The sequence below is a fragment of the Thalia democratica genome, chromosome 2, assembly GCF_965202585.1.
Source record: "Thalia democratica chromosome 2, ktThaDemo2.hap1.1, whole genome shotgun sequence".
NCBI lineage: Eukaryota > Metazoa > Chordata > Thaliacea > Salpida > Salpidae > Thalia > Thalia democratica.
Genome location: NC_139166.1, coordinates 31621058 through 31638152, shown reverse-complemented (window position 1 = coordinate 31638152; position 17095 = coordinate 31621058). Strand labels below are relative to the sequence as shown.

Below are 17095 nucleotides of genomic sequence, written 5' to 3'. Positions count from 1 at the left end.
TTACAAATTTGTCAACAGCTAGCCTTTTGAAAACCTTATTTAGTGGTGTACGACCCGATAACCGAAAGGTTCCTTCGTACACCAGGTCCTTAGACCAAAATTTTTGAGCGTTTTACCTTTATCGTTCAATAAAAAATATTATAAAAAAAAATCAGTTCTTATTGAGGTATTGAGCTTCATTTAGCTGATACGTTTTACACTAGCATGTTACTTGTACAGTTTTACTTAATTATTTAATAACAGCTATTATAAAATTCAGTGAAGCTGTCAATTAATTTAGTTAAGGAAAAATAGATCATAAAAGATTGTAGGGTTAGTACTACTTAAAAAGATTAAATTTATTTATAACTATTTGTTAGTTATAAAACAAAAACTTTGATCAACTTTCATGTTCTATTAAGGTAAAATTTAATTAAACAAAATAAATAAAGTAAGTTGACATCATAACTCACCGAAATTTCTTTTTTCAATAAGGCAAATCCTTCTTCTTTTTTACTCAAACTTTCAGAAAATTTCTTAATTTTATTTTCTAATTCAATTTTTGATTTCCGTAACTGAATACATTCTTCCTTTTCTCTTTAAAATAACAACTTATAAACAAAAATATTTAATTAAAAAAGTGTTAAGTGGCTTCTATAAAGTTTCAAGGAAAGGATGAGTTTAGCTAGAAAACGTTTTAAAAACCAAAAATATGTAGTTTTATTTTCCACAAATTTTGTTTTTATCTTTTTTTTAATATAGATATAGACTACAAAACACTTCTGCTGGCTATAAAAACAATAAAAAACTGTATGATATTTACATAATGTAGAAGAGTAAATATAACTGAAATTTGATTAAACAGTTTAAAACGAATATACTGTTAACTTTAATTTTATAACTATGAACAAATAAATAAGTGATAATTATATAACAGATTGGTGAGATTGGTATTTGGTTTAAATATGAAAGAAATAAAAACTTTAATTGAACTGATTTTATTACGTTCTTATACTTTTTTGCTTTCAGATTTTATTGAGTAGTTTAGTGAACGTCTCGAATTAGAGTTGAATCGTTTGTATTGTAATTAAACAAAAAATATTTCAAATCCTTACAATGTTTTCGAAACTTAAAGTTTAAGAAACAACTTCGGACATAGAGGAGGTAATTTTTTTAATGACTGTAAGTATCAAACACCGGTGAACATGGGGTGTTGTTCTAAATCTTTACGAAGTAAAGTATGACCATCACTGTAGGGTGAACTAAGAGCTTTGACACTAGAGTTGAGCTTAGTTAAAATTTTTTAGCGTGGCAAATCATACAAAAAAATCACAAAAAACTATTTAATTTCGTTTTAAATGAAAACATCAACTCCAAATCAAATGTTTGGTTAGCCTTTCGAAGACAAAAATCTAAATAAATGCTATTTTTTTGTAAGAAAGTACGAATAAATGTTAAAATTAGTGTAAGTGAAAAATTTAAAACAAAGTGAGCCGTTAACCTTTTGGAAATATCAACAAAATTTCAAATGCCATCAACTCAAATTGGCTAACCGCTGGGAATCTATTTTTGTGCTGTTTTTTATACTATTCCTCAAGGTTTAAGTAATTTTTTAAGCTCTACTACTTTTAATTTTTGAGCTGAAATTTTTTTCACATACTGCTTTCCTTGTTGGCGCAGTCCATCAAAAAAAGTTAACTTTTTTCAGATTTCTGATTATATTTATACATGTATACTTATACTGAATATAAGATAATAATTCTGATTTTTTACATCAAGATACTCAGACATAATACCAAAGCACGTTAGCAAACGATTGGTTTAAATAGCATCATATTGAAAATAACACCTTGCGTAAGACAAAAGCAAACACTGATCATTTTCATGGTTAAGATTGTAAAATCAAAATATGGCAAAGATTGCTAAACGTGGCACAAACGACTCTGCATGGGTGAGTGCTTTAGCTGATACTGGCATACAGTCGAACCTTTAAGGATGAAACAACTTTTAGGAGGCTGGTTTCTATACCAGAAAATTAATGTAACCATGACTATTCGGGCTGCAAAAAACACTGATAGCCTCTTTGAGACCTTCAAAGCTAACTTTAGCGAAATGTCTTAAAAGAAAGTGTAAATCAAATATAAACGGATTGTGAAAGTGTGTGATACTGTAACATGAACTTTCTTTAATAAAAAAATTATAGTTTCCAGTTCATGAATAAGAACTTCCCTACAATTAGATCTCAACCATCTCATCAACTTTTTGAAGTTGCTGTGAGTTTCAAATTACTAAGACCTTACTAAACTGCATTTGTATGAAAATAACGTAGCTGATCAAATCGTAAAATGCCTGATCAAAATCCTTATGGTAAACAACTCAAGAAAATAGTTGGTCTTTATTGGTTAATGAAGCATATTATTTCATGGCCATTGCTAGGAAGGAAGCTGCATTAGAGATACGAAATGATAAAGTGCTTTCTATCATCTTAAAACAAATTTTCTGCTTATTAATATTATTGATGCATTGTATCTAAATGATGGAGTCATACTCTACATGGGCAGATCAGGTTTACTGGTTAGTTTACGGTTCCGTGTTCTCAAAAAGCTACATTTCAAGCATAAACGTGAAGTCAATGCAAAGTGATGCCAAACAATTTGTCTCTTTTCCAAATATCATACAAAATATAACGCAATTCAAGTCAAAGGCCAAGGCTGCAATTACAATTCAGCCGTCAAAAATAAAGAAAGTATAAAAGGTCATACAAGCCCATTTAAAATAAATATATGCGGATTTACTTCGAGTTTTCCCGCAAACAACTTGTAGATATTGTGTATCAGACTGTCAGGCTTTTTGTAAAAAGTTTTAACTACCTGTGAGACTTCTCAGGGTGGTTCGCGTGGATTGTTTAAGTGCTACAACGATTTTTTCTTCGAACTTGGGGTACTTAACAAAGCATTTAGTGATGGCAAACTGGAATTCACATCTAGTGCGACTTCGGAGTTTCTAAAGACTTGTGTTCACACGTAGTTTATTTTCTGCTTATTAAGTGGTAAAGTAGAAAACAAGCGAAATATTATACATGTGTAGCATCTGTATGTCAAAGCTAAAGATGACAAAGGCCGAAAAACGCTCGATGAAAAATTCTGGAGAACGTTTGAGGACTTTAGTTAGCTAGAAAGGTTTGAATGTGAAGTGGCCGCATTCTTTGGACAGCTAAATCGATGACCCAACTGTGAAAAATGGTTTTCTAATTTTTACCAGAAAATTTTTGATGTCTTCTTTTAAAACTCCAAGCAATGGAGCATATTAGCGGTTGTCATATTTGTTGTTGAGTTGTAAATTTGAGGCTTAGTAGTTGTTTGAAATGCTATTGATTACCGTAGTTGATAAATAGCTTCAGGTGAAATTCTGAGCACAACCGTTCTGTGGCTTCTTTACTGCTGAGATTTGAGCTTGATTTACTGATGAACTAATAATTGTTGATGAGCCTGATCGTTTTGCTTCTGCTGAATTTTAATTTACTGCTGTTGTTGAACACTGTTGATAGAGCAGCAGAAGTGATTTAGCGTGAAATTAGTCTGTTTAGATTTTGTAGGGAAAGGAATTATTTAGTTGTGCGTTCTCTTAGTTTTTCAATTAAGATTATCTGTTTACAGATTTTCAAATCATATTCTGTAAGAATCTTTTTTAACTACTTCGACTTTAGTTCGTTTTAGTACATTTGTTAGCTATTTAATCCCCTCTAAGAGAAAATTTTAATCTTTGAGTAAACTAGGTAGATGTAGAACTGTTTGTTCATTAAAGTGTATTTTGTATATATATTTGTTAGTATACTCCATAGAGAAAATAAATAAAACTGTAATGTATGCACAAAAACAAAACTTTTAAAAAAATTCTTACTCTACATGTACAAAACAGGGTGGTCCCCTTATGAACTGAATAATAAAACATATAACTAAAAAAGTAACAAAACAAGTAAGTATTTGAATAATAATTTCAATTTAAAAATAAACCAATTAATAGCACTATCAATAATATAAAACATGAATAACAAACTTGTTTAGAATTTCATTATTTTCTTTTTTTTTATTTTCGTCTCTTTCTTTTAATCTTCTAATTTCTTCTTGTAAATATTTTTCTGTTGAATTTCTGTTTTCTATTTCAACCTTAATTTTTCTTTCCATTGACATTATTGATAATTTATCTTTTTGTTTTCCACTACATAGACACTGATATCTAATTGATTATTTTTATTCTAGTAATACACTTATAATATCTTTTATATACTTATAAACAAAAACTTTTTTCAAGTTAAAGCAAAGTTAGATGAGTTTACAATGGATTTGCTTAAGTTTAAAATCATTAAGTTATTTTTTACAGTAAAAATGTTTCTAAATAATACTGCATTCCTTTTTTAGTTAATGTTTTAAAAAGGTATAACTTAAAACTGTAAGACCCCTACATATTTCAGTTGTTTCATCTTTAATTAACTGAAAGTAATTCTTATCAGATATTTGTTACACTTATACGTTCACTTGATTTTAAGCTTGTTTTAAAAGTATTTGCTAAGTAAAAGATTAATTATTTGGTGCTATTTAAAAAAATATCCTTTCTGAATTTAAGCTATTTAATTTATCATAAATTTATACAAACAAAAAATAGCTTTTAAGATTGTTTTTCGTTTAATTTTAAAACAAAATAGCCTATGTCGTTGCAACTTTTGAAAAACTTTATTATTTATAGCACCTAAAATCATTTAATAAGTACTAATACAATTTAAGGCCATACGAAGTAGGTCAAAAATTCTTTAAATATCAACCATCTTATTTAAAAGCAGTATAAACTATAAAATACCTAAAAGATAATATTTGAAACACAGTTAGTTTTGTAAAAAATTGTAATACAAACAACTGGAGGGATTATTTTAATACAAATTTTAAAAATTTACTTCATTTTTATAATCTTATAGGTTTTTCATGCTAAAGACCTCAAATTTTCTTGCTAAAGACCTTAAATTTTCTGGAAATGTTCATACACTCTTTGGCCTTAAAAAACTTCAAGTAAAAAAAAAAACATACTTATTATTTAACGTTTCATGTTCTTCTTTTAATTTCTTCAATTCATTTTTAGTATTTCTTTCAATTATTGTAATTGCATCTATCTTATGTTTAGATTCTCTCTTAACTTCTTGAAGTTCAGAACGAAGTTTGGTTATTGTCTGTTCAAACTTTTGTTCTATTCTGTTAACAGTTAAATTATGTTGATAATTTTAGTAATATAGCTTTCAATATTTCATTGCTGTGCAATAAAAATAAATTAAGAGAGATTGTTTATGTATGCAATTATACCTTTAATATTCTATTTTACTTGACATAGCTTCAAACCATAGTAGTAATACTCCTTTTTTTGGCTATTTTTGGCAACTACGGTCTCATATAGTTAACTTTTATTTAGTTTAAAAGACTTTGAAATAAATAAAAAAAACTAATAAATCATTCATGGCATAACCAAGTCTGTAGGCCATTTTTAAAACACTTTAGTTGTATATGTAAACAAATAGGATAATACCTCCTTAAACTTTTTTCAAATATGTAAATTAAAATCAACCAAGTTTCAATGATACATTTGTAATATTATCTTGTTTTTTTTTATATTAAAACAAAAATAAGATATACTAAGTGAACAAAAATTAAAGTGCTCGATTTGTACAAATGAGCAAGTGCAACAGTAATAAGCTTGGTGTTAATTTTACACAAAAACAACGAACGAAAATAAAATAAAAATGCGAAAATGACTCTTAAAAATAAAAACATTTTAAAGTTGAATATGTGGTAATATATAACCACTGCAGCTAAAGGGAGTAATTCCACTTAAAATTTTGAGGAAAGTAAAAAGCAATGTTGTTTTAACGCACAGAAACAAACAAGTCAATTCACTAGCAGTAACTATTTGAAGCATATATCATTCAAGACAAAGTCTTACGTCGTTTTACATTCGGTATCCTTAAGACTTGGAAACAAAATGGTCACCTCGAAGCACCGTAGCTTTTTAACGATCACGTTGCAAGATGGATAAATTCTCTTCAGAAAAACAATAAAATTGGTTCACAGAACACATTATGAAACTTTTCAGTCCGTCACAGATGTGTGAACAAGAAATTGTGGGATTGTAATGAAACTGCTATATTTACTTGCTGTTTTATTGTTTTAAATGTCAAATTTGTGGAGTCAGTCAACTAGAAATATTACTGACCAAATAACTATATATGGAAGTTTAAAGTATGTGTTCAAACATAACATTCAACATTAGATTCTTGTTCAGTCTCAGTTATTATTGTGAGATCACCTAAATAAAGATAAAGACTTATCTTGTAAGAACTGTACATTACCAATCAATGTATGTTTATTGTTTATACATAAATAGTTCTAAATAAACAATAATTAATTATTTTAGTTCGTTTTGAGTAAGATTTAAATATTTTATGGTTTCACATTAGTTAAAGATTTTAAAGTACTTTGTACTTAAACTTAATTTATTATATTATAACTTGTTTCAAATTAAACAATTTAAAATTCTCGACTTAAATGTCTTCAAGGAGATTTTTATCCAATATTTATTTTAACAGTTTATTACTAACAAAACAATATTTCACTCCTATACTTGCATGTAGGAGATCCTCAGTTGTTGTAAGTAGGTCTTATTTTATTAATATTAATTTATTATTAATTTTTAATTTATACCAAATTTTAGATTTATAAAAAGTAGTTTGTACTTTGAAATATACTGTTTTCTAATAGTATTTAGTTTTTTTTTTCTAAAATAGATTTATCTGATCATTTGTTGCGTCTTGATTAGATAAAGTAGCATATCGTAATAAAAAAGTTAGAATTAATAGTAAAAACCAATTAAGTATACCAACATCCCTTGGTAGGGTTGCCACTGGTATTTGCCAAATTTTCTCCAGGTTTTTAAGACTACACGTTTTAGGATCTATTTTTAGTTTAAAATTAATTCAAGGTAAAAAAAACTGTGCTAAATAGTATAACGACGTTGAAAATATATCTTAAAGCTTATCGAAATGTATTTTTTAATAAAAAAAATTTTTGATGATGACAAAAAATTTATCTATAAGATCGATTTTTTGTGTCAAACCAAAATTTCACTACTTAGTTTACTAATTACAAAATTTTACTACTTAACATGTAAACGTTGTTTAAAATTCCAAGTTTTTTCACGTTTTTGGTGAATTTTGTTCAAAATTCTTTTTTTTTTTTTCTCAAATTCCATTTTTTAGCCTATATTGTCAAATTCAAGGTATTTTGGCAACCCTGCCTTGGTTACAGGATTACATTGCGAGAATGTAATAAACGGACAGGTGTCAAATATGCTCGAAGAGACACTTTTGCAAGAGTTAAATTTTATTTTTATTTTTTTTATTTTTTTATTAAAATTGAATTTTTGTTTATTTTACTTTTACTTCTACTGTTACCCCTAACCCTTAAGCTCGGTAGGTAACTTATTTTTTCTTCTTCTTTTGTTTTATTTTTAATTAATTTATTATTTATTATTCTTGTGAAAAAGTGACCCTTCGTGCAGAAATGTCTTCATACAAAAATGTCTTCGTGTATATTTGACCCGTTCCCGTAATAAACACCTCACAACATTTGTCATTTATTCCTAGGTTCCAATATGCTAAAACAAATGTAATACATTGCATTTGTTGATTTGTAGTTATCGTCTCAAAATTCACATAAAAAAAAATGACGATGACTTATTTTATTTCCAAAATAGAGTGCCACTGATGGTAACTGATAGATTTTTGACAAAATTTGTTAACAACATTAAACCAATAAAAAAAAAGTTTTATCAAAAGCCTGATGAATTTTTTAGGAATTTGGTTCTAACGAACGTATAAACCTCAGTTTAAACATCTTTATTCACTCGCTATTTTTCGAGCAAATAGATTTACAGACAAGCCGAAGTGCAAAATTTTTGCACTTGAACGACGCCTTAATGATTTTAAAGAATTATCATTGAAAACTTTTGGTCTAAAATAAATAGCATGCCTTAGACCAGATTAGCCAAAAAACAGTTAAGGGGGAAGGGGCTCCATCATCTTTTTTACAAGATGATCTTATTTGTAGAGTTAATATTTGAGCTATCAGACATTTTTAATCACTTTAAAAAAAATAAAGTAACTTTTGAGATATAAGCGATCAAAGTCGGCATGCTCAATAAGTTCCTAATGAAAAGCGCAAACTTAAAACGCAAAAAAAAGACTATTACACTAAAAATCTATTCTATCCTTCATTATTTACTTCAAATATTTCACAGAAAGTCCATAACTAATATTTAAATCAAATGAGTGCAGGAATTTTTTATTTTGCAAAATAGAAGTTTTATAAAAAAACCACTAATTTTTTTTTGTTTTTTTAATCTAAAATTTTCAATTTTTAATATTTTTAAAATTGCAACATTCATAGTCTTAACTATAAAAGGATCGTTTTCAGAAAACTAGAGTTTTCTAGCTTAGAAAATGAAGAAGAAGATAAATTTTTAGTGAACTTTTGAATTTCCGAAAAAACTGACGATAAACAAATTGCGGTCCGTATGTTAGTATAGAAGTTGTTTTACAAAAACATCTAAATCTCAAAAACTAATTAAAAATTTTATATTCTAGTAAATGTGACTTATAGTTTATACTTTTAGCTTTAATATAAGAACCAAAACTAAATTTAGTAAAAAAAAAAAATGTTGGACCCCCCTATTCCCTAAAGAATTTTTTACAGAAACTGCATGGCAACAGATGCTGAATAAATTATAAATTGCTAAACTTTGTTTAATCATATGATACTGACATTTCATTTGAGTTTTCTCTAACTGATTCATAAAGTAATGATGTTGGACATTCCATATTAAACACTAAAGGAAACTGAAATGAGGCACGAAATTACACAGCTATTTCGAATGTAATTAAGTTTATTAAAGAGATTAAGTTAAATCTTACAGGAAAATTATAACATTTTAGAACATTTTTTCCAATGTATTTAATATATAATAATCTATTGTGTCTGATAAATGGTTAACACTATACAATTACAGAGTAGTTGTATCTGTCAGTTTACAACTTCTGCTTTCAAAAATTACTTTTTGCAAATCAAGGAGTGACACCAAAGGTCATTAAAACGGAAGACAATAAAGCGATTTTAGTTAAATTTTAGGTTTGCAATCTTAATTCACCGTCAATGCCAGATGAATACCTTATCATCCTACAAGCTCTTTTAAAATTATAGATTTAGATTTTTCTGTTGGTTTTGTTTTTTATTTGTAAGTGACTTACTGCCAGGAAATATTTTTAGTCAAAGTCTAAAAGAACCTTATTGTTTAAATTTTTAAATCGAAGATAAAAAATAACTTTTTTGTGTAAATAAAAAATGTGGGTGAGTTAAATTCACAATATTTATAGATTTCCCTAAATAAAACTAATTTCTTATTACCATAACAAAAAAAGAAAATAACGAAGCATTTACGGGAACATAATTTATTTAACTTGTCTATTTTACTGAAAACTAGCAAAATTCAACTTTTGTTTGTATGTCGAAGAAGATAAACCTTTTTTTGTCAAACTTTAAGCACTGCACATTTTACACGATTAAATATTTAACTCTTCTTGTGATTCAATAAAAATAATACATCAAATATAATTCTTGTAGTCCTCATGGTAACGTACAAAGCAATATTCTAAAACATTTAGTTTTCGTCCGCATTGTATTTTTTTAACAGATGATGTAGCAAAAGAACTACTTTATGTAAAAACTACTTACCAATAAACAAAAAAACTATTAACTACTTTTACAACAAAATATAAAAAATTATCAATGTTAGAAATCGTACAGGTTGTATCAACGGTTACCTGATATAATTAAAAATGACACGTTATATAAGCCACAACACACAATACTTATTATATTTTTGAACACTAAAAACTTATTAAACAGCAAACATGTTTTCAATATAAAGATAGATTAACTTGAACTATTAAGTTTTTCAATTTGATCGTAAGGAAAACAAAGTAAATTGATTAATGAAGTACGAAAAGTATTGACGTAATTTTATGTTTATATCATTGACAATTAAAGTTGAAAAAACTATGTTTATTTATAATCAGAAATTTATAATTTAATTCTAATTTACGCCCCAAACACCTACATTTTCTATAAATTTCCAATAACAAACAAATTTGACAATTGTTAGCAGCTTAAAATATTATTTTCTAAGTAATTTTATAAGCATTTTTTTGAAGTTTTTTTAATACGCTAATAAACATAAAATAAACTAAGAAAGTTAAGCCGAAAATTCAACCAATAAAGATTAAACAAGTTTCTTATTTATATTTAAAAAAAATTAGTATTACTTCTGAAATCTTTAGAATATTATATGTAATAAAAACGAAATAGAAGTTCTAAACATTTCAAATACTAAGTTCTTTAGTAATAGTTTTATACTATTATTATACAAGCTGCGATTAAACATATAAAGTATTTAAAAATATAAATACTTCAATTTAATTCACAGAATACTTAAATAACAGTGTGATATATCTATCAAGTTATTGATATAGTTAAATTTAACTAATCTATTAACTTTATTATTAGATTTAACTTTTACTGTTATTATTTTCAGTCACATTAGAAACATTAAAATAGATTTTTGTATTAAGTTATTATTTATTTAAAATGGATTTATAACAATTATAAATAACTTTATAATACTTTTCTCTTACATGGTCATGGTAAAGACATTTATAAAAAAAGTCTAAATCTGACAAGAGAAAACATTAGTAATTTTAATACTTTAGAAGTGTATAATAATTAAAGACACTTGTTTTGTTTATACAGTGATTATTCACTTATCTGGACATGTTGGGCAAGATTTTTCCGTAAACATGTCCAGATAAGCATTTTTCCGGATAAGTAAAGTATATATTTTTTCAAAAAATAATATAACTGCTGTATATTATGTAAAGCATAATAAATGATAAAAGCTCAGCTCCTCTTTTTCTGCTTTAAAATCTTCAAAACTTTCTTTACTTTACAAAATGTCGTACAAAGTCGACCTGCCTATGTTAAACTGCTCCATTATAAAAAAACTTTGACGCGTTTTTTAATCATTTTACAAACTTCTACACAATTTTTCAACGGTTAGTGAAACTAGTTTGTTTTTTATGTCTTGTCAATTTCTAAAACCTGGTATGTTGAGTGTGTCTAACTTATATAACTTTTAAATAAAAACTAAGAATAATTGTCATACACCTCATCTTAAACAAAATGTTTTTGAATTAAGAACTTTTATACATTTATTTTCTAAAAAAACTTAGAACTTATCAACTATCAAGAACTTTTTTTTATTTAGATGAAAAACTTTTTGATTTTTGACTAGCTTTGAACAAAGTTTCTATGTAAGCTTTAGTAGTATTATAACGTCATAATAATGGTCTTAATTGCAAAATTTATAATACACTTAAGTCTTTTTACACAATGACAGCTTAAATATTTGTATCACACAAAGCTTTTTTTATTTAGTTTTGAAATTTTTTTTCGACTGAAACTGTTCGGATAAATGAAGTCCGGATAAGTGAATAAGAACTGTGTTTACACTTTTTTAGTTAAAACTTTACATTGATATTGCTTTTAAACATTTTAACTTGCCGTTCAGAAACTAAATCATATTAATTACTAAAATTATAAATGTACTTTTATTTAAAAATGTGGTTCAACCTTATTCATCTAGACTGCAGTAGAAAAGAGGTCTACACGAAAATTAAAATCATAATAACATATCATTATAGTATATCTATGACAAAAATGATTGGTTTAAAACTATCTTAAACAAAAGCTGCATTGAGAAGACTTTGTTACATTTTGTCAATAATAAACATATTAAACGTTATTCTCATATTTTAAAATCTTAGAAAATAGTAAAAATTTACGTTTGATATCTTCGATTTTAGTAACTCTAATAGCATAACATAAACTATAAAGAACCTATACTTAATAAAATATTTAAAGTAAATTATTTATTTTATGTTTTTAGCTTTACTAACGTGAGTTCAATTTTCTTAGTAGAATTAACCAGTGAAGTTACAGCACTTGTGCAAGTATTGGTTACTATGCACGTTGTCTTGGTAATTATTTCGTTACTAGGCAAAACATTCTTCTTTACTAGTTTTGGTGATTTCCGATTATTGTTAGTTTTTGGTGAGGGCTGTTCAAACGAAAGGACAGAATTAAGTTCAAAGAAAAGTTATTTAAGAATTTAAATACACTAATTTTCTAATAAAAAGTTCAAGAGTAGACTGTTTTAAATTATTGTAAATTTTATTTTAATAATTTCAAAATTAAGTTTATTCTAGCTCACTTTAGAGATCAACAAATGCTAAACTTTTTAGGTAAAAAAAAGGAATCAACTAAATTGACTTTAATTTCTGAATAAAAAACAAAGAATAGATATTTTATTTTTATTTATTCATAGTATTTACGTCATTTATTAAAACAAACAAATAACATGATTTTTAGCTAAATGATAAAAGTTAAGTATTTTCTGTAAAAATACTGAAAAACTAATTTAATACTTGCACAAAACCACTAAAAAAACGATGTCTTTACATAAATATTAAGCCTACTCATTCGGATTTAAAAATGTTATAACAAGTATAACAAGATTGTTAACACATCAAAACTTTTCAAAAAGTCTATACACTTCATAAACAAAATTGCTAAACTTAATTATAACTATATTTACTAAATTTAAAGCAGCTATTATGGTTTGAGAAGAGGTGATATTACAATTTTCAACTGTAGTTATGAATAGTAATAAACACTATCAATTAACCATACTAAAACTTACACCTTAAACTTACAAAACTAAATCCTTGACTATAGTAAATTTTCAAAATACTCTTGAAAAATACATTTAGGATACATATCTAAAAATTCATACAACTTTTGGTTTGTAAAGTTTTCATAGTCAACTTAATTTTTGAAACTTTATTATAATCAATATTTTAATAACTTTTTATAAGGCTTGTTAAACATTTGAAGTTTAGACAAGCAATTATGCAATCTACTTAAGTATACTTGAGAGTCACTTTATTGCTAATAATAATGTCAAAACAATTTATTTGAGTTATATACTTTAAAACGTGAGCTCTAATTATTTTTATTGAATTATAAAACTATTTTTATCTATTTGCAATAGCAGCATATATTTAGATATAGTTTAAATGTTTTTAAGATTTAATGAGGCTAAACTTTAAAAATGTTTCTTTAAATTTATCAAACAGGTTTCTTTTATTACACTCAAATATAAATATATCATAAAAACAAACTAGGGTTACCACTCGTTGAAGAAAAAAACTAGCTAAATTAAAAAAAAAATTAAAAAATAATAAGAAAATAATGACCTAAAGTTTAAACAATAAATATTAAATAATCACTATATCAATAAAATTAACAATAAAATATGGTAGAAATCTGAGCTATTGAAAAACATAACAACTAAAACAAAACTTATGCCGTAGAAGGTGCAAAACATTATTTTATATACTAGTCTTCTTTTACACAAACTAAATTTAGCTACCAGTTGCTTAAGTACCCCTTAAAACAAATTCTCAGAACTAAAATTTAAGCATAAACACTTTAATAATTATAGATTAAGATAAAACGGAGAAAAAAATTTTATTTTCAAGAGTCTATCTTCTTTCGTTGTTTTAATGCAATCGTCTCAAAACTTTTTCAGTTTAAATATTCTATACTTATTAGTTAATGCTTGTATTAGTTTTTCAAAGCTTCTAGATAATAATTTGATATTAAAAAAAAAACATAAATAAAGTTACATTACTTATTTGTGTATAAGCAAGAATGTATTTAATACAAGAAGATGTTTTAAACTATTCAAGGAAAGAACATATTACTGAAAATTTAAAGTCCCATAGTTATAAAACCTAGGAGAATATAGTATTAAGGGAATTCTTAAGCTTTAAAGAAAAATAAAAAGCTCTCTATACGTAAATTATTATCTTTATTGGAAATTATTTTATAAAAAGTTATTTGTAGTTCATACTTATGACTCTTGACTATAGCCAATGTTAGTTTTGTAAAAATCCTTAGACTTCCATAGCCTTAACTCAATAAATAGACTAGTTTAATATTAATAAAGTTTAAATAAATAAGTATAAGCTTTTATAAATACTTTAACAAGAAGAAGTGAGTGGCAGCGCTTTAATATATTGGCTAAATAGTTACTAAAAATATTCAATTTCAGCTACGTTTCAATATTAATATTGATAAAAAAAATTAAACGTAAAATAAATATAAACTAGCCAATTATAATTAAGTAATGTTATAAACTAGTTTAAGCTGCCGACAAATTTTGATCATTTTAAACAAACGCTCTTAGTAGACAGACAAGCTATTTCTAGTGGACAACATATTTTTCACGTTGGACGACAATTTTTAAATCTGACGTCACTTATACTGTCAGCAAAAAGTAGGTTTGTGGATTTTTATTGACGACTACATCAGGATTTATATTGATGACTACAGCTTTGCTAGGCTAACTTACGAGTTTCAAAATGAACGAAATATGGAGTTAGTCCAGTGGTCTTCACCAGATTTTTAGGGTGAATGAAATTCATTTTAAAACTTTCACTAGATATTCTGGAGTTCATGATGAAGAGAAAAAAGGTCTAAGGCGTATTAAAGGGTAGTTTTGGAACTTACACCAGATGTTACCAGAAAATTTGGAGCTTACACAACTTTGGCTTCCCAAAGGGGCCATAAGCTGCAAAGGGGAGGGGGGCATAAGGCCATTGATTTGAATTTTACACAAGATATTACGGAGTTGGTGATAAAGAGCAAAAAAAGGACTTAGGGTAGTTTTTGAGAAACCTTATTAAAGGCGGTTAATGTTTTAAGTTTTTATAAGATAAATTAAAAAAATATATATATTTATTAAAATAAAAAAACACCACACAGTTGATACTCAAAATCTAAGTAAACAAGTATTTTTAAATTTTAAAGTTCTAAAATAACTTAGACTTTGGTTATTGATTTATTTACTTATCTTTAATAACAACTATAAACAATTTTAAGCTGCTTACTTACTTTGGTACTGAAAGTTCGCGATTTACATCACTAAATTATCTTTAACTCAATATTTTTTCTGTTAAATAGTAAAATCGTAAAACGATCAAAAAAATTATAAATTAAGTTATAATTAGTTACTTACGAAGTAAATCAATGTATTATTTATAAAAGAATAGTGGACTATATTATAGATAAATTTTAAATAGAAATAAACACAAATTTTGTATAAAGTAGGGTTTTTAAAACTTTTTTTTTGTATAAGAAAAACCCTTGAAGAAATTTAGAAACAATGGCCTTCTCCTAATTACATTTCTCAATAAAAAACCCTAAGACCATTTTTTGCTCTTTATCATGAACCTCAGAAGATTTAGTGTAAGTTTCAAAAATTTACCGTAATATCTAGAGCAGGGTTTCCCAAAGTGGGCCAAGTGATCACAGAAATTAAGGGGGGCCATAAGCATTTAAGGTGCCACAGGTGGGCCATGGGGTTATAATTTAAAACTCACACTAGATATTCAGGAGTTCATGATAAAGAGCAAAAAAAAGTTTTAGTAGTACTTTTGGTTAGTTTAAAATTTACTCTAGATCAGGGTTTCCCTTTTTTTTTCAAAAGGCCCCTTTTAAAAAAATTAAAGAAGTTATGGCCCCCTCAAAAACTACCTTTTTTTGCTCTTCATGATCAAATCCAGAATACCTAGTGTAAGTTTAAAGTTATGGCCTTGTGGCTCCCCCTTTTACAGGTTATGGCCTCCTAAATTTCTTAAAACTTTTCCATAACATCTAGTACAAGTTTCATACTACCATAAAAACTATAAAGACTTTTTTTTGCTCTACATCATCAACTCCAGAATATCTAAGGTAAATTTCAAACTATGGCCTTGTGGCTCCCCCTTTAGTAGCTTATGGCCCCCTAAACTTCCTAAAATTTTTCATAATATCTTATTTAAGTTTTAAAACTACCATTAAACCGCCTAAAACCTTCTTCTCTTTTCTAGAGTAAGTTCTAAATTATAACCTCACGGCCCACCTGCGGCATCTTAACTGCTTATGGTCCCCTAAATTTATGTGATCCTTTGGTCCACTTTTGGAAACCCTGCTCTTGATATTATGGCCAATTTACTAGTCACTTGATTTAATTAAAAATCATTTTAAACTGAAAAAATTACAGTTGGGAAATAGATAAGTTTTGTTATTATATTGTTCAAATTCTTCTTTAGCAAGTGGAAAATATAACGAAATAACTCATTACAAATTTAAAAAATATCTTCATGTGAATAGTATAACAACAAAAAGTTATGAATATGGTGAAAAATTATATAGTACTTTGTGTTTATATAAGCAAAGCAGCTCAGTTTTAAAATAACAAAGTTACAACAGTTTCTAGTAAAAAAAAACGTTAACTACTGCTAATATTAATACTAGCTAATTAATAAACAAACATTTTGTGATGATTGAGACGAACTTCTGATAACAGTTTTAATTTTTTTATCACTTTTGCCATTTTGATTATCACCGTTTCCGTCGTGGTGGTTGTTATTTGTATTTCTTATTTTTTTCGTTTCTTTTTGTTTATTTTTACTCGACGCTCGATTCCGAGTGGTTACTTGAATATCGCGTACGTCGCCTTAAAAATCAACATCACTATGAGTTGGTTACTTAATTGTATTCAGCTAGAAGATAAAACATGTTTCGTTTTATATTGCAAATTGCAGTTTTTAATAAATGCATTTCGATCGTAATAAAAATTTGACAACAGTATATACATATTTTATTATTATAAGAATGTGAATGATTGAAAAAAAAAACATTATTTAAAAAAAGAGTTTTTTAACAAGATATTTTGTTATTTACACAGTTTTCCGAAAATATGTAAATGAATAATTGACATTTACTTAAAAAACATATTGTAAAAGAATTTCGATATATAAAAAACTATTTTAAAACTAATAATTAGTTAGTGATCATACATT

The 17095-nt window shown here is 26.4% G+C and overlaps 1 protein-coding gene across 1 annotated transcript in view; it reads right to left on the bottom strand.

Moving 5' to 3' along the window:
* The window catches only part of LOC145849837 (macoilin-1-like), a 51946-nt gene that overhangs the window by 4888 nt on the left and 29963 nt on the right, over positions 1-17095 (bottom strand). The window contains exons 7-11 of the mRNA XM_082954914.1: positions 16565-16749; positions 12083-12243; positions 5058-5219; positions 4036-4215; positions 453-576 (exon numbers count right to left, since the gene is read on the bottom strand). Of these exons, the coding sequence (XP_082811040.1) occupies positions 453-576; positions 4036-4215; positions 5058-5219; positions 12083-12243; positions 16565-16749 (812 nt within the window). The remainder of the gene's footprint in view (positions 1-452; positions 577-4035; positions 4216-5057; positions 5220-12082; positions 12244-16564; positions 16750-17095) is intronic.